The 18,010-nt window shown below is 53.3% G+C and overlaps 1 protein-coding gene across 1 annotated transcript; it reads left to right on the top strand.

Moving 5' to 3' along the window:
- Positions 1-451: 451 nt before the first annotated feature.
- On the top strand, positions 452-16,799 carry HEYL (hes related family bHLH transcription factor with YRPW motif like). The gene is made up of 5 exons (XM_042952490.1): positions 452-537; positions 7,558-7,624; positions 8,634-8,717; positions 9,900-9,981; positions 13,051-16,799. Exons 1-5 carry the CDS (start codon positions 458-460, stop codon positions 13,722-13,724), a joined length of 987 nt encoding a protein of 328 aa, XP_042808424.1. The 5' UTR covers positions 452-457; the 3' UTR covers positions 13,725-16,799.
- The last annotated feature ends 1,211 nt before the right edge of the window (positions 16,800-18,010 follow it).

Genomic DNA, 18,010 nt, shown 5'->3' with positions numbered 1-18,010 from the left:
GTGTCTGCCTCATCCAGAACGCCAGGAGGCAGGAGCTGGTGGGCTCGACGCTTGCAAAAACTGGGGCAGACCCGCAGCGCCCGCAGCGCCCCGCTCAGACCAGGGACAGACGGGGACCCCTGGCTTCCCGGGGAGGGCGGGGGGCTCCAAGGGCACCTGCCCAAGGCCACCCAGCGCGCGGCGGCCAGGACTGCGGAACAGAGCCGGACCTCCCAGCCGTCGGAGGGGGCGGTGACCGCCCGGGGCCTTCCCACGGCTCGGCCTGCGCGTCACCGCGGGGGCGAGGGGGCGCGGGGGCGCCAGGGGCTGCGGCACAGGAGAGGGCCCTGGGAAAGGGCGGCGGGGTTGGGCGGGGCTGGGCGGGGCTGAGGCGGGGTCTGGGCGGGGCCTGGGCGGGGCCCGACTTTCCGGCCGGTAGCCCGCACCGCCGCGCAGAGACCTGGAGCCAGCGCTGGCCATGAAGCGGCCCAGGGAACCGAGCGGCTCTGACAGCGAGTCCGACGGACCCATCGACGTGGGCCGCGAGGGCGAGCTGAGGTGAGGGCCGGGATGGGGATACTGGGAGTGCCTGGACGGGTTCAGCGGGCCCAGGACTCGTCTTCCGTATGGCCCCGGGAGTTGCAGGTGTGGGCGACTGCCCGCAGGTGTGTGTGGGGTAGGGGTGAGGGTGGGAGGCGGGGACACTTGTGCAGCGTGGGCCGTGACACGCACAAGTGCCTGGATCTTCTGCGCTCTGGGCCATTCAGGGCTGAGGGTGTCGGGATGGAAGTGGAGTTCAGCTCCGGGATGCCGTGCCCAGTTGGTGATCCTCCTTGCGTGGAAGTGCCAGGCTGAGGCTCTTGGAGGAGATTTCCCTGAAGATCTTAGGAAACCTTCATAGACTATTGGTATCACACACCCCGGTCCAGAATCTGCCTGAGTAGGCAGAATAGCCGTACTTTTTCAATTCTACCCTAGCTTGGGTGCACTTTTCATGCAGTACACAAAACGCTTCCAGGGGGAAGGGAAACCTCCCCTCCCTTGAGCAAATTGGACTTTGGAATTAAGGCTTTGGTACTGAAGAAAATAATAGCTGACTTGTCAGTGCGAGGGCGGAGACTCCAATTCCAACACTCTTTCTACTGCACACCCTGCTGCCAATGTATTTCAGCTCTAAATATCCTGACTTGCTTCAGACTTGTAGAACAAATTGCACTTGTACAGTTCTGCTACTTCTCCCAGTTCTGTGAACAATCTAAGCTTCAGTTTCCTCGTCAGTAAAATGGTTATAAACAATATAACCGATCTCAGGTTTATTGGGAAAATCAATAAGATAGTGTATGTCATGAGCTTAGCACAGGGCTTAGCACATAGCAAGTATTTAATTCATGTCAGGCACCCAACATGTGATACCCAGAGCCCTGAAAGAGAGGCAGGGACTGAGTGGGAGTCTGTGGGCCTGGGTCCCAGCCCCAAATCTGCCACCAACTCACCACGTGAACTTGGGCCATTATTTTTTCTTTCTGAGCCTGTTTCCTCATCAAAAAAATAAAGGAGGACATGGAGTGGGAAAGAGAGAGGGCTATCTGATCTCTCCTGGCTCATCCAAACCTGACTCTCTAGAATAGATTTGAAAGGGGGACTCAGGGGGCACCTGGGTGGCTCAGTCAGTTAAGTGTCCTACTCTTGATTTCGGCTCAGGTCATGATCTCAGCGTCCTGAGATTGAGCCCCCAGTTGGGTTCCGCACTGGGCGTAGAGTCTGCTTGAGATTCACTCTCTGCCTCTCCCTCTCCCTCTCCCCCTCTCCCCCTCTCCCTCCCTCCTCCTCCCCCTCTCCCTCTCCCCATCTCCCTCCCTCCCTCTCTCCCTCTCCCTCCCTCCTCCCTCCCCCTCCCCCCTCCCTCTCCCCCTTTCCCTCTCTCCCTCTCCCTCCCCCCCCACTGGCACTCCAGCATGCTCTGAAAGAAAGAAAGAAAGAAAGAAAGAAAGAAAGAAAGAAAGATTGATTCAGCTCCTTCTTAGGGATGTTTTTGAGGGCATTTCATAATTTCAATGACTCCAGTTTTCTGAGACCAGGATGTCCTACCTCAATCACAAATCCTTGTAAAAGGCCATCAGCTTCCAAGTATTTATAGCTTATAACAGGAGGTAAGGCAATAGATAACCCCCTTGCATCCTGTACATTAATTAGGTTTTGGGGTATATGATATAATTTCCTATGCAACTTATTAGCTTTCTTAAATTGTTTAGCAGAAACTGCTATTTAGAGAAGCAATTCTCTGAGTCCGGGCCTGCTAGCAGCAGGGAAGGGCCCAGCCCCATGTGTTGCTGGTGGAAGGGGGTTCTCAAATTCAATGTCATTGGGTCTTCATGAATCAGAGGGACGAAATCGATGCCAGAGAGCCGGCTCTGTCTTCTAAGAATTTGCAGCCTGGCCAGTGACCTGCCAGGTCACACAAAGACCATGGATAGGATAGAAGACAGAAGGAGAGACAGACTGTGGACTGTGAGAGCACCCAAGCAGGGAGGGGTCACTTACAACCAGAGGCATCAGGGAGGGCTTCTTGAAGGTGGTGGCATTTGGGCAATGGCATAAAGGATCAGTGGGTAGATTTTTCCTATACAGCATTTTGTCCTTTTAGCCAGAGCCCATTTTTAGACACTGTCTAGATTCTTAGAGGAGCAGACCCCCTCAGAGCAGAGAAAGCAGTTGGACATCTGGCAGAGGCTGACTTATAGACCCCTCTTTGTAGCACTCACCAAAGGGCCCTCCCCCCAGCAGACATCAATGCTTCAATTCAGGGAGTGTTGAACGATGCCTGCTGTGGCCCAGACCCTGGGCTGGGCATGGGGGACCCAGATGTATCCTGCTAAGCCTCTGCCCTCGGGGAACTCTCAGAGAAGAAGAGCTTCATGTACAAAGAAAGTCAGATAAACAGTGGCAAGGGCCACAGGACTGGGGCAGCCAGCTTCCCTGGGGTCAGAGGCAGGGCGCAAATCCCCCCCCCCCCTCAGAGATGTGAGAATAAGGAGCAGGGTGTATTCTGTTGTCCCTGCGGGCATCTGCCTAGTGATGGCATCTTGCCCCATATAAGAAAATCACTCCTATCTGAACCCAGCCTCCTGACACATGAGAGTTTAGCCTCTCTCCCCCCACCCTCTCTGTGAACATTCAGTGAGCACCTGTCATATGGCAGGCACTGGGTCAAGGTCTGTGGGTCTTTCCTACATGATTTAGGGCACATGGTGGCCTTTGAAGTTAGATAGACCTGAGTTTGATTCTCACCACCATTAACTTGGGCATTTCTGAACCTCCATTTTCTCCCTTACAACACTGGTATGCTAATACCTACCTCACAGGGTGAGCCTTTGATGAGATAATGTATCTAAAGGGCACAGCTCCCTGATTTGGCCCAAGGTAGCTTCTGGCAAGTGCTGCTCTCGAAGGGGTCGCCATTTAGTTGGAGGATGCCATGTTCAAGAGGCAGAATGGTCTAATGAAAAGACTAGAAGTCTGAAGACTTACTAGGCACAATTCTGAATTCTTTGTGTCTCTGTCACTCCATCTATCAAATGATTATTTTTCCTAATGTGAAATAGCCCCAATACTACTTAATTCACAAGGCTGTTGTGCAATACCTGAGACAAGTGAATGTGGAAGTACTGTCTAGAACAAGGAATACTGGCTGCGTGACACACGTGAGGGAGTGACACACATGGGGGGGTGACAATACTGGATTAAAAGCCAATAGACTTGGCTCCAGTTCTGGAATTTCCTCTGATTTGCTGTGTGGCCTGGAACAGACCCTTCCCCTCTCAGAGTTTCCTTATTTTACAAGGGGGCTCAGCACTCCCTGAAATCCCTTCATTGGGGGACATTGTGATCCTGCCTTTCTTTGGCTGATGCAAAATGAGTGGGGTCACCTGCAAGGGTTCCACGGGGGGAGTTCCCGAGGGGGAAACTGAGAATGGGTGTTGAGGGCAGTCAGGACTGGCAGCCAGACCACTTGAAATCTGCCCACCCCCCAAGAGACCTCCCCAGAAATCAGGCTAGGGACCACTCGAGGCCCATGGAGCAGATCTTGGTGGTCAGCATATCTTCTCTGGGTCTGTGAAAATCTGCCTTATTTTCAGACTTGCAGACAAGAAACTCTCACACCTCCCCCCAATGTCAGGGCCAGATCACAGCCTGGAAGTGAGCTCTGGTTGAGCTCTTGGGAGCTTTAAGGATAAGGGGACTGGAGGGCTATTCAGACAGACAGGAAATAGGAATCAAGAGGGAAAACAATGCTGAATTTGGAGCCAGAAGACATGGATTCCCATGCTGGCTTTGCTCCTTAGCAGCTGCATAGGCTGGGCAAGCTGCCTTAGGTCTCCAAGGCTCAGCATCCTCATCTGTAAAATGGGGCTTTTGTTAGGCTTGAAGGAGGGAAAGATAGGTAGTAATGCCAAGACAACTGAAGTGAAGTTTGGCTGTGAGATATGGGAGTCAGGGAAGAGGGATAATACTGCAGAGAACAAGTGATCGAGTGAGTGGAAAAAGAGATAGCAAAGCCACCATGCCCTGAAAGGGGTGCGTCAGCCTCTGACAGATGGTCCCTGAGGAGGGATCAGGCTGAGGGGCAGTGACGTGCGCAGTGCTAACCCAATACCCCTGGAGACTCCTTATCCAGCCTAGGGGGGACAAAGGCCATGTTTTAGTATCCCTTGACTCTTGGGGCTTGTCCTGAGTGTAGCTTTGTAAACAAGGTGCCCTCCAGACCTCAGGATCTGGCTATCGGAGCCCTGGACCCAGCTTGCTGGGCCATCCTTCCCAGGAGCTTCATAGGCCTCTTACCGGCCCTTCTCATCCAGATGTCTGGATGGAGATATCCTTTTCCAGACGTAGCTGGACAAAGCCAGGGACACAGCAGTGGGATTTGATCAATGTTGATGTGGACTCTCCTGCAACCTTCTTTCTTTGAGCAGCTGACGAAGATGATCTAACCTCTCATGCCAGGAGGGTAGTCACTTGGGCTGGCACCTTCCTCATGAGCCACACAGGTGCCCATTCCACAAAGGCCTAGCAGGTAGCTTTTATGTTGTCACTTCTCTGTTCCCCAGTGATGCCAAGGACAAGGGCAAGAGGAGGGAGCTCAACCATGAGCTCTGCCCTGTTCCAAGCACTGTTGGGTACTGGGGCTACAATAGTGAATGAGCCAGACATGGTTCGTGACCTCAGGGAGCTTATGCACTTGGTGGAGAGATTGACATTAATCAAATAATCATATAAACAAAAAACAACAAATGAGCAATACATGCTGTGAATGCAGGATGCTAGGAGAGGGTAGAGCAGGGGCTATCTAGTAGGAGGGAAGATGTCAAGAAGGCTCCCCCAGGAAGATGACATTTGAGTTGAGATCTGAACAGTGGGAGAAGGTACTAGGCAAAGGGGCTTGGGCTTGGAGGTGGGGAGACAGCGTGCACTAGAGAATTTTAGGCTAGGGAACAGTGTGTGTAACCACAGGAACAAGTTAGGGCGTCCACAGGCTGGAGCACACAGAACAAAAGAGAGTTGAGTTTGAGTCTAGGAGGTGACAGGAGCCAGCTGGGCCACCTGAAAAACAGTGGTCTTGATCCTAAAAGCATTGAGAAGGCCCTGAGGAGGGTTTTTTTTTTTTTTTAATGTTTATTTATTTTTGAGAGAGAGAGATTGAGAGAGAGAGAAAGACACAAAGCACAAGTGGGGGAGGGGCAGAGAGAGGGAGACACAGAATCCAAAGGAGGCTCCAGGCTCTGAGCTGTCAGCACAGAGCCCAATGCAGGGTTTGAACCCATCAGCTGTGAGATCATGACCTGAGCTGAAGTCGGACACTTGACTGACTGTGCCCCTTTTAATATATATATATATATTTTTTTTTAAATGTGCCCTTTTTAATATATATATACATATATATATGTATATATATATTTAATGTTAATGTTTATTTATTTTTGAGAGCCTGAGGAGTTTTAAGAGAGTGACAAGATCAGATGTACATTTAAATGAGCACTGTGCCTGTTTGTAGGGTCTTGCAGCCATCCAGGTGAGAGGTGATAGAGGTTTGATCCTCAGAGCAGTGGTGGAGATAAGGAGGAGAGAGGTGAGATGTGTCTTAGACACAGAATGGGCACGTTTGGATGAGCGGGTGAGGACAGAAGAAGAATCAAAAGTGGTAAGGGACACCTGAGTGGCTCAGTCGGTTGAGCGGCTAAGCCTCCGACTTCAGCTCCGGTCATGATCTCCCAGTTCGAGCCCTGCGTCAGGCTCTGTGCTGACAAGCTCAGAGCCTGGAGCCTGCTTTGGATTCTGGGTATCCCTCTCTCTCTGCCCTTCCTCAGCTCGCGCTCTGTCTCTCAAAAATAAATAAAAATATTAAAAAAAAAATTTTTTTTTAAGTGGTAGCCAGGTAGCTTTGTAGACCTGGGAGATGGGGTGCCTTCGCTGAGATGGGGGCCCAGGGGAGACAGCAGAGGGGGAGAGGGAGGACGAGGCAAGCTCACGGGTGCCTGTTCATGTGGGTGGCATTTTGCATTCTGAAATGGCAGGGGAGTCACCTCGTCTAAAGTTATTTGTTGATAGGGCATCTCACACTCTCCGCCTCCCCGGCCACTCCGGGAGCTGAGCGTCTGGAGCGCTGGGACCTGACCGACTGCGCATCTAGGCCAGCGCGGGACTTGAATGGGGCCTCCAGGGTGTTGGCCAAGTGAATGGTCCTCAGTGTAACTCTACGAATCCCCTCCATTCCAGAAGAACCTCTAAGCAGGAAACCGTTAGGGGGGCGAGCAGTTGGGCTGCAGAAGATTTTGGTCAGTCTGGGCAGGAAAGACCCCCCGGGGCTGAGCCTCCTCCGGGTGACGGGGACTCCCCGGGTGCGAGCAAACATCCATCCTGTGCCAGACCTGCGAAGCGAGGCCCGACGCGATGCGGGCCCGGGGCCTTCGGGGCATCCCAAGAGTCCGAGGGGGCCTGTGACCCAGATGCCCCCTCCCCCTCTCCCGGGCCGCGCTGCGTGGGAGGAGGCGGCAGCTGCCGGCGGGGCGGAGGGCGGCCGGCGGGCGCGCCCGGCCCGTGGGAAGCGGCGGCATCTGCTCTTTCCACGCTCTTCCCAGCGGCTCTCTCTGAAACCCAACCCGCCGGCCCTGCCCCGCCGCCGCCGCCCGCGCCCTCGCCCGCCCCGCCCGGGATCGGGTTGCAGGAGCCCCGAGGCCGGCTGCGGTTCCCCGACGCCCGCGGCGAGGGGCAGGGGGCGAGGCCGAGGGGGGTCGGGCCGAGAGCCCAGCCCCCCCCCCCCCCGCCCCCCGCGGCCCCAGCCGCCGCGCGACCCTAGTGCAGGAAACCGAGCGCAGGGGGGACTTGGCCGGGGGAGCAATGGGCCCCCACCCACGCCTGCCCTGCGCCACTTCCCGGCCTGGGAGCCCTGAGCCGCCTGGGAGACCACGGCTGCCTGGGAGGGGGCTCTGCCCGCCCACATCCCCGCCTCCTCCAAGGTCAGCCCAGGCCAGGGAGATGGTCCCTGAGCTCTGAAAAATCAGCCTTTCTCTTCTTCGTCTGCAGCCAGATGGCCAGGCCGCTGTCCACCCCGAGCCCTTCGCAGATGCAAGCTAGGAAGAAACGCAGAGGGGTGAGTGTCTGTCTCCGCGGAGTCGCCCGGCAAATTTTTGCCCTGGGTCTCCAGGGGCCCAGCCCAGAGAACCCTGGTCGGAAATATCACCCAGACTGCCTGAGTGCAAATTCTGGCTCTGCCAGTGGCTAGCGGAGTGGCCTTGGGCAAGCCACTCAACCTCTCAGTGCCTCATTTCTTCAACTGTGTCACTGAAAAAATGACAGTGCCTACCTCAAAGGGCTGTTTTGACGACTGAGTTAATATAATGCACCCAGAACCACACCTGACACACAGTTAGGCTTTATTATTTATTCCAGCCTTCTGTCTCTACTCTCTGAGCCCAGAATTTTCATTTCCTCTCTGTGTGCCAAGGGGTAGGGCAGGGGGATAGAGAAGGAAGCTCCCCGGCTTGCTATTGGCCGTCTTATCCCGGCACCCCCTGCTCTCCCAGGATGCGGCTATGCTTCTGCCCTGGGAGTCCCAAGACCTGGAATGTGGCAGAGACCAGCCCTGCCACTCACTTAGGCAAACCACTTCCTTCCAGCCCTCATCTTTATCTGTAAAATGGGGGTCATAATGTCTGCCCCGCTGTCAGCATTCTGCTACCAGTCTGGTGAGGTGAGAATGAGTGTGAATGGAAGGTCTTCTGTACTGGAAGCAAAGCCTCTTCATGACCCAGCAACTGAGGAGGTGACCTCGACCTGCAGGAACCTCCAGGAACTGCTCCCACGCGGGGGCTGGTGTCCCTGTTCTGACTGGTCGGTACCCTGATGTACAGTGGTTAAGCATTTTGAATAGCACCCCAACAGACCAAGACAAGAGATCTGAGTTCTACTCCCAGCTTTGCACTTCCTTCTTATGTGACCTTAGGCAAGTCACTGCTCCTCTCTGAGCCTCAGTTTCCTCCTACATAAAGTAAGACTAGACTTCTCTCCTTCACAATATTTTAAATATGAGTCAGTGGCCATCAAAGCACGTTGGAAACTGGTGAAGTGGCTGCAAGTAAATTCTTGTCGTTGTTTTTTAGATTATAGAGAAACGGCGCCGGGACCGCATCAACAGCAGCCTTTCTGAACTGCGACGCTTGGTCCCCACTGCCTTTGAGAAACAGGTGTGTGACATTCCCGATTGTGCTAGAGGAAGTACCATGCAGGTGACAGATAAGGTCCGTTTTTCATGGCATGTCTTACTGATTGGTGGCAGCTGCCTGAGGTGCTGGGGTTTTGTGTACTGATATCTGTCACTGGCCAGGGATAAGGGGAATGGAAATTTGTATTTGCTGTGGCGTCTCAGATGTTGTGGCTCTGTGTCCATCACCCCATGATCCCAAAGGGTAGGGATTATTGTGCCCATGGCATGGGTAAGGAAATTGAAGCACAGAGAGGTAAAGTAACTCGCACTAGATCACACAACTAAGTAAATAGCAGAACGGAATGGGAACACCGAACTGTGTTTGCTTCTAAAGCCCCCTAGCCCTCTGTACTACTGACAGTCCCAGAGCCATTTGAAAGTGGAACAGGCTACCCGGGGAGCGAGCCCCCTGCCGTTGCACCTGTGGAAGAGGAAGACTACAGTGGAAGCCAGACAGTTAAACCAATCAGACTGCCTGGAAGATTCTCTACCCTGTGCTCCAAGGCATGGTCATGGGTCATGTGCCTTTCTTCCTGAGAAGAAGTCAGTCATTCCACAGACGTTCACTCAAACTTTCACAGGCCCAGCTAGACCTAGACCTGGTACCTGCCCTCAAGAACTTACGTGGAGAGTCTGACACTCAGGTTTCACTTGGGAGATCAGGTGATGCTGGACGCTTAGGAATCATTGCTCAAGAGAGAATAGAGGAGGAGCAAGCGCTGTGGGGCTAAGATGATCTCGGGCGTGGTGGGTGTGGAGTTGATTCCCAGGAAAGCTGGTCTAGAAGGCAGATGGGCACGCAGGAGTGGCATTCCGGTGACGGTGCACTAAGTCATGGAGGTCACATACGAGACCTCCCAGGGAGAGTGTGTCTAGCGAGCAAGAGCCAGGTGGAAGAAGAAGCAAGAACATGGGGTGTCGTGGAAGTCAAGGGAAAGGGGGACGTTGCAGGAGAGACGCTCAACGGTGCAGCGGGCGGGCAGACGAAAATGAGACCTGAAGAGAATCTATTCGGCTGGGCGCCTTGGCCAAAGCAGAAGCCGAAAGGCTGGCAGTGGTGGAGTGGGAGGATGACCTTGAGCTGGTGAGGTTGCTGACGCTGCCGGGAAGTGAGAGAGAGGTCAGCTGGAAGCCTTCACACTTCTGTCCTCTGCGCACACAGGGCTCCTCCAAGCTGGAGAAGGCCGAGGTCCTGCAGATGACAGTGGATCACTTGAAAATGCTCCACGCCACTGGTGGGACAGGTACTGATGCTTTTCTCTCCCATGAGTCATTCAAGCAACAAATATGTGGGGGCGAGGCCCTGGGGATCCACTGGTGAGCAAAGCAGATGGGGTCCCTGCCCTCATGGAGCTCACAGTCTATGGTGGGGCTAAAGCAGGTCCAGGTGGAGCAGCCACAAAGCCTGTCTCTTTTCTTTCAGTATCGCCCTCTCCACTGTCAGTGTCCCCATGTGTCCCAACCTTGTTCTCAACTCTACTCCTTCCGGCCTTAGCCCTTGGAGGAGCTCTTCTACACAGACTGTCCCTCTGGCTTCCCCACCCTTAGCCCCCACCCTCCTTAAGCATTAGCCTGAATGAACTCATTCTCACTGGGATCCCAGTTGAACCCCTGGGTGGGGCCTGCCTGAGATTTTTAGCCACAGATGTTCACTGGGGTGCCTTCTGGGCTAGCGCTGGGGTAATAGTGTGTCCTCAGCAGTGCTGGGATCGTATGTCATGCTCACAGTTCAAGATCGGTCGTGGGATTGTGGTAGCATACAATTGTAACTCATTCCGTTACTTTGAGCTGGTGCATTACGTGAAGTCATGGAACTGTGGCTTTCAAAAGACTAAGCCTCACTGTATATTTTGGTGATTTCACAACCGAGAAAGCTGGAAAGCTCCACAGACCTTGACACAAGAACCTAAGTCCTAAAACCTTAACTTGCTACCTTTGGAGGGGACAGTTGCATTTTAATTGACCCAGCCTGGTGCTTCTCAAGCTTCAGTGAACTGCGCAGGATCATCTAGGGGCAGGCAGCCCTGGGGCACACCCCGGAGATTCTGAGCCAGGAGGTCTGGCCTGGAGGTTAGGAATTTGCAAGTTTAGCAAGCATGCCTGATGACCCTGATGCAGGTGGTCGCTTTGAGAACTTCTGCCAAAGGAAGGCATGGCCAGCAGTGAAAACTTCTGATTCCGGTCAACCAGTGGGGGAGATACTTCAAACTACATTTATGGTTACCCAATTAAAAGAAAAACAGTGACTAATATTTGGGGCAGCATTTTGTAGTTTCAAAATGCTTTCACCATTGTTATATCATTCGATTCCTATAAGAATCTCGAGGCTGGGGGTTGTCGCCATCACCATTTTCTGGCTAAGGGCTAATGGGAAGACAGAGATGTGGCTTAGAGCACTGCCTCTGGGTTAGAATCCTGAATTGAATTGATTCGAATCCCATGAATTGCGAGGTTGGCTCTATGACTTGCCAGCTCTATTACGTTGGACAAATGATTTAGCTTCTCTATTCCTCAGTTTTCTCATCTCTGAAATGGGAGTAATGACAGGGTTTTTCTAAGGATTAAATCAGATAATGCAAATTAAGTACTCAATAAGAACTTAGAAAATGTTAGTTGAAAAAGAACAGCAAACACAGAAACTGAAGGGTTTTGCTCAAAGTCGCATAGTTAAGTATGCAACAAGGTCTTGCCCCCAAGGAGGCCTGACTCCAAACATCGTCTCCCGTAGAGCTGTCCCTCTGTGGGGGCCTCAGCCATGAACCAGGGACCAGATATTTGCCGCCATAGTCATGAGGCCAGTGCTCACAGAGGCTATTCTGTCTTTGCACAGAAGGTGGTTGATGGCGGGGCAGGTATAAAGGCAGTGAGAATTAAATACCTCTGTGGGCAGTCCACCTGGTCAGACCTCACTGAAACCAGCCAAAGAGAGGGTCCCAGCCTGATGGCAGCAGCTGAGGACCAGAGTGGGGTCCTGCTTTCCTGACAGCCCTTCAGGCTAGGGGACAGACTCAAATGCCCACAGGGGCCAAGCCACTAATATGCCCTTGACCCTTGAACAACACAGGTTTGAGTAGCACAGGTCCTCTTCTATGCAGAATGTTCGCAGTACATGTGTTAAAAATTTTTTTAGAGATTTGCAACAGTTTGAAAAACAATTGCAGATGCACCACATAGCCTAGAAATATTGGGAAAACGTACGAAAAAGTTAGGTATGTCATGAATGCGTGAAATAAATGGAGATGCTGGTCTGTTTTATCATTCGCTACCGTAAAATAGACACGCATCTATTATGGACGTTACAACTTATCAAAACTTCCTCATACAAATACTTACAGACTGCACATGGTGCCATTTGCAGTGGAGAGAAATATAAACGCGAAGATGCATTATAATCTTAATCGCATAAAAGTCGCTGTAGTCTATACATACCGTGCTACTGTGATAATTTCCTAGCTACCTCCTGTTGCTCTTGCGGTGAGCTCAAGTGTTGCGAGTATCTGCTTAAGACTCCATGAGACACTAATCATCTCCGCGTGAGCAGTTCGTCTCTCCAGTAAATTGCTATCACGGTAAAACGTTATCTCTGGCGGTTCTCACTCTAGGTAGTTTCTGGGGAGTCAAAAGTTTGCTCAGGTTTTCGACTGCCCTGGGGGAGGATCAGTGCCCGTCACCCCATGTCGTTCAAGGGTCAGGTGTAAATGATGAATTCGTTGACTGTTTCTGTGCACCGTTGCATTTAATTTCACCGTCACAACCCTGTGCAGCAAGTATCACTATATGCCCATTTTGCGGCCAAGGAAATTGAGGCTTAGAAAGATTAAGAGGCTTGTCCACAGTCAGGCAGCTAGTCAAGTGGAGAAGTTGAGGTCCAAAGACCTCAGGCTTCACTGTGACATCATGCTGCCTTCTCTGAGGAGTCCCCAAGCTCTGACCGCTGCTGCTGCCACCTCCCAACATCCGCCCCCACCAGCAGGCAGGGGTGTTCTACACCTCTACGTGCGCAGGCCTGTCACACCTGGCAAAGCGTCCACTTAAACGACAGTACCTTGGTCGCAAAGTTTCTTCTCTGCATTAATCATGAATTTCGATGAAAACAATACTCTACATTTTATCCTGCTTCATAATTCAGTGAACTCACTTGGTCCTCACAACACACCCCAGATACCCCAGGAAGGGGTGATTATTCCCACTTTACAGATGTGGAGACCAGGGCTCAGAGAGGTGAGGTGACATGCCCAGGGTCACACAGACCTGACCCCAGGATCAGCACTTGTCCCCCGCCTGGCATGCCCTCATCACGCCTCACTTTGCAGGATTCTTTGATGCCCGAGCCCTGGCAGTTGATTTCCGGAGCATCGGTTTTCGCGAGTGCCTCACCGAGGTCATCAGGTACCTGGGGGTGCTGGAAGGGCCGAGCAGCCGTGCAGACCCTGTCCGGATTCGTCTTCTCTCACACCTCAACAGCTACGCAGCTGAGATGGAGCCTTCTCCCACGCCCGCTGGCCCCCTGGCCTTCCCTGCCTGGCCCTGGTCCTTCTTCCATAGCTGTCCAGGGCTGTCAGCCCCCAGCAGCCAGCTCACCGTCCTGGGAAGAGTGCCCGGTCCCATCCTCCCCAGCGCCTCCTCTCTGGTCTACCCCATCCCCGCCCTCCGAACCACTCCCGTGCGCAGAGCCGCTGGTACCGTCCTGCCAGCCCGGAGGCATGTGCTGCCCAGTCGAGGAGCATCTTCTACCCGGAGGGCCCGCCCCCTGGAGAGGCCCGCTGCCCCCCTCCCCATGGCCCCCAACATCAGGGCTGCCAGGAGCAGCCACATGGCACCCCTCGTGCGATCTTCTTCCCCCGTGCTCCCTGGCATCCTGGGGTCCCCTGCTTATGTGGGTGTTCCTGCCCCCAGGCCTTCTTCCCCAGGGGCTGCTGGGAGGCCAGCAGGAGCTGTGCTCTGCCACTCCTGGGTCTCTGAAATCACTGAAATCGGGGCTTTCTGAGCCGGCTTCTCCCCGGGAGTGAGGAGGGTTCTTTTTCCAGGAGCTCTAAAAACAGTGCTATCGTCTGCCCTGCTTCCTGGCCTGGCTCATCTATCTATGAAGGCATCTTCCTCACCCATCAGAGGCGCCCCTTCCTCCTCTGGCCCATCTCCCCTCCTCACTGCCTGTCCCAGCTTGTCCACCCAGCTCTCTTGGAGCTGTTGTGATCTCAGAGGCCTCGTCTCATTTCTTACCTGGACAGATAAGTCGTGGGAGGGCCCCCACTAGCTTTGCCCAGGCTCTTACCTGCCCCCCAGGCACACAGGGGGCAGCAGGCATGAATCTAAGGTCTGGGAACAAAGCTTTCACCTAAAGGCACAGTGGCCTCGGGCAGATTGCTTGCCTAGAGAGATCAGACCCCCAGCCAGAGCAGTGACTGACTGGTGCAGCCTTCCCAGGCCCCCAGGGCCAGAACGTAGTGTCTGCCTTGCTTCCTGAGACAGTAACTGAGCAGGGGCCACAAAGTTGTCTCCGGAGAACCCCTGTCTGTCCCTGCCCACCCCACTGCAGTGAACCACAGGACAGCTGCCCTGTGCACCACGGCCAAGGCCTGGGGATTAGGGGCCCAGCAGGGCCTGCTCGGGCCGTCTTCCCCACTGCAGACACCTACCCTCCAGCTGACCCACACTTCCCTACACAGAGCTGGGAGATTTCTGGGCAACAGTAAGACTCCAAAACAGGGCGTTCTCACCAGCAGGCCTGGGACAGCATTCCCAGACAAGAGCCAGGATTGAGTAAAGAGAACCCAGCTCCCGGCCTCTCGCGCCGTCACCATCCTCCAGATGTGTGGTCCCCGTTGGGTGCACAGTGTGGAAGGTCATGTTCCCATGTGATGGCGCCCAGAGAGGAACCCTCTTGGGATTCCACACCAGACGTTTGTGCTGCCTGGTTTGTATCCGGCTCACAGAGCCCAGACTGTGGGGACAGCCAAGGGCCGTCAGGCTGGACAAAAATAACTGCAAGGAGGGGTGAGAGGAGGGACAGTCAGAGGCGGCTCGGCCCTTCAAGGTCACACAGTGGGTCAAGGGCCTGAGATCCTGTTCACCCAGGATTCCGCGCAGCTGGCTCTGCTCAGAGGCCATTTCATTACCCAGCTCCGCCTGGGCCTAAGAGAGGGAACAAATGGCCTGGTGACCATTCCTGGTGGAACAGCAGAGACTGGACAAGATTGGGGCAGACCCAGGACTGACATTCAGCTGGACCAGTACTGCCAGACCAGTTGTAAAAAATGTAGAACCACTTCTGTGCTTGTTGGCAAGTATTCACATCCCCTGAGTGCCTCTAAGTGGCCCCCTGCCCCAGGTAGCTTTGGGTGGCTTTTCCCCCAGGACCCCATGCTGGTTAATGCCTGGTAGACCCAAGACTATGGGGTCCTCCAGCTGGCAATTCCTTGGTGCTTATTTGCACTGGTTATTAAATAGTTCCTTCAAATGTCACCCCTGGCAAGATTCTTTCACCCCCACCCTTTGATGGAACTACCCTCCCCAGAGACTAAATTGAGGAGGTCCTTGGGCTCAGAAATAGAGTTTGCTAAAACCCTGGGGGAGAGGGCCCTTTCAGAGAAGTAGAGCAGAGGGCAGAGATCATTTAAATGACCCAGAAATCTCTTTTAAAAAAGGCAAATTCCTCAAGAAGGCATGAAGAGCTGAAGTGTTCTTTCAGTCCTCAGGGTTAGGTCCATCAGATCTCTGTCCTCCTGGATACATCTGAGATGTGTAGCAGTGGGGAGAGAGGGTGTCGTTTTAAGGAGGGGGTCACCGGCCTAGAGTGCTCCTGAGGGAGATGACAGGGAGGGCAGGGTGGTCAGCAGGCTCCCAGGAGCGGGTAGAGGGGGACAGAAGGCAGAGCCCGACTTGTCCTTTCTCACAGAGGACGGGAGGGGCTGCTTCTGCTCCGAGACTCCCTTCTTCCCTTCCTCGTCTCCCTGGCTATCCCAGCTGGTGGCACACTGCTCCCCTGACACCATGTCAGTGCCACAATCCTGCAGTTTGACAACTTGATAGCCCGAGAATATGGAAGCCCATTTCCATGTTTCCAGTCCTCAACTCTAGGAGAGTCTGTTGACACCATCGAATGAGATGGAAATGGCCCAGAACTTCCAGCATCTGAGTTGACCTTGGGTTCATTCTCCCCCAAGAGATGGTGGGGGGGATTGGTGACTATGTATTTGTTTCCGGGGTTGAGGACTTACATCTTTTGTTTCTATCCCCAACCCTTTCTGGTGTCCCCAACTCCTACCCCATTGCTGGGACTGTTGCAGGCATCCAATAAAGTTGTTTTAGTTCTCCTAAAAACCTCAGAAAGATTCTACTTCTTAATATCTCTGGAGTCAATACTCTTCTCTCTGAACCTACAGCTATCACCCTGGTGTGGCCACTTCACCTGCCCCCAGATCACTGCCCTCCACAAGGTCACCTTGCTTCTCTCTTGCTTTGTCACTCTGTTCTCAAGGCAACCAGAAAGAGCTTTAAACATACAAATCATATCATACCAACTCTGGTATAAAACCCTTACTCGATTACCCTATTATTCCAAAGATAAAATCCAAGCTCTTCCTCTTCTGGGCCCAACCTGATTTCCAGCCAGTTCTGATCTTGTTCGCTGTGTTCCTGCCACCCTGGCTTTCCTTCCTTTTCTCAACATTTCAACCTATTCCCACCTCCAGGACTTTGCATATGCTGTTTCCTTGCCTAGAATGCTCTTCCCCTACCTTTCTCATGGCTGAGCTCTTTACACCCTCAAGCCTTGGCTTTAACCCACCTCCTCAGAGAAGGCTTCCCTGACTGCTTGAATAGTTAGTTCATCTATCTCAAAGTCCCTTATTCTTATTCTTCTCCTTCATGGGGCACTTGCCATTACACATCATGTGTGTTTACTTCTTGGTTGACCGTCTCCCCCGGCAGCATGTAAGCTCCGTGAGGCCAGAGACCATGTGTGCTTTGCTTTCTATCCTGTATCTGGTGCCATGCACAGTACCTGGCTCTAATTTGGTGTTCAATAAATATTTGTTGAATAAATAAACTGGGGAGGTGAGGAATCTTCCAGACTCAAGCTGCTGGATGGTACAGGCCCCTGTAAGGGTGAACTCCCAGCTGGCTGACTTTGTGGGGAGGCTGGAGAGCAAAGTGAGAGACGGGGCCAAGGTACTGGAAGTTCTGGCAAATGGGGAGGAGGCTCTGGCCAAAGAAAAGTGCACTCGCTCTGGAGCGCACACTGATAGCTGAGAACAGGCAGGCATCCCTGCCAGCAGGTATCGGTCTCCACTCTTGCCCTGATGGATTTGGCTTGCAGTAATTCTAACAAGCATTTGCAGAGGTCTGCTCTGTGCCAGATCAGGCATGGTGGAGCCAGAGGTGATGGGGACACTGTCACCCTGAGGGTGTGTGCCCTCCTTCTAATGACAGTTTGGTGAGGTGAGAGTGGAGTCAGGCCTGTTGAGAAGGCTGAGGGGACACAGAGGGGCTGTCTGCCTCTGCCTAGGGTGGCCACGGGGGAGGGGACAGCTACCAGAGGAGGCATTCTACCAGCACAGGGAACCTATGTGCAAAGGCCTGGAGATGTCACCAGGTGCCCTGCAAGTTGGTTCTAAGTTGAGTGCAGGCCTTCAGCGATGAAGGGAAGGCAGGCTAGCCTGGGCACTGAAGCCTGACTTCCTGGGTTCAGGCTCCACCTCTGTCACTTTTCAGGGTTGGGGTTTTGGGCAAGTTACTTAACACCCCTAAACCCCAGCTTCCTCATCAATCAAATAGGGATGATGCAGTAATGGCTATTAACTGTTTCACCTACACCCCGGACACTGTGGGGATGCTTTTCTTGGAACGTTCCCATTTTATAAATGAGACAACTAAGCCAAGTCACCATCTCCTAAAGTTAGCGGAAATCAAATGGGGCAACACGCATAAAGCCCTCAGCCCAGAGCTTGTGCCATATGAAACACTCAATCTTAGTCATTAGTGTCATTAATGGAAAGAGGCTGGATCCAAATTGGGGAAAACCTTGGGTGCCATGCAGAGTTTGGGCTTTAGCTTATAGGCAATACAAGCCATGGAAGGTTCTGCCAGGTGAATACCAAGGCAAATGCCAAGGTCAGACCTTTTAAGAAAGTGCTGCTTGGGGGTGGGGGCGATGCTGGGTGGCTCAGTCAGTTAAGTGTCTGACTCTTGATTTTGGCTCAGATCATGATCTCATGGTCAGGCTGTGTGCTGACAGCCCAGAGCCTGCTTGGGAATCTCTTTCTCTCTGTCCCT

This window comes from Panthera leo, chromosome C1 (genome assembly GCF_018350215.1).
Source record: "Panthera leo isolate Ple1 chromosome C1, P.leo_Ple1_pat1.1, whole genome shotgun sequence".
In the NCBI taxonomy this organism is placed as follows: Eukaryota; Metazoa; Chordata; class Mammalia; order Carnivora; family Felidae; genus Panthera; species Panthera leo.
The sequence above is the reverse complement of the archived record's forward strand: the minus strand, read 5'-3'. Positions and strand labels throughout refer to the sequence as shown.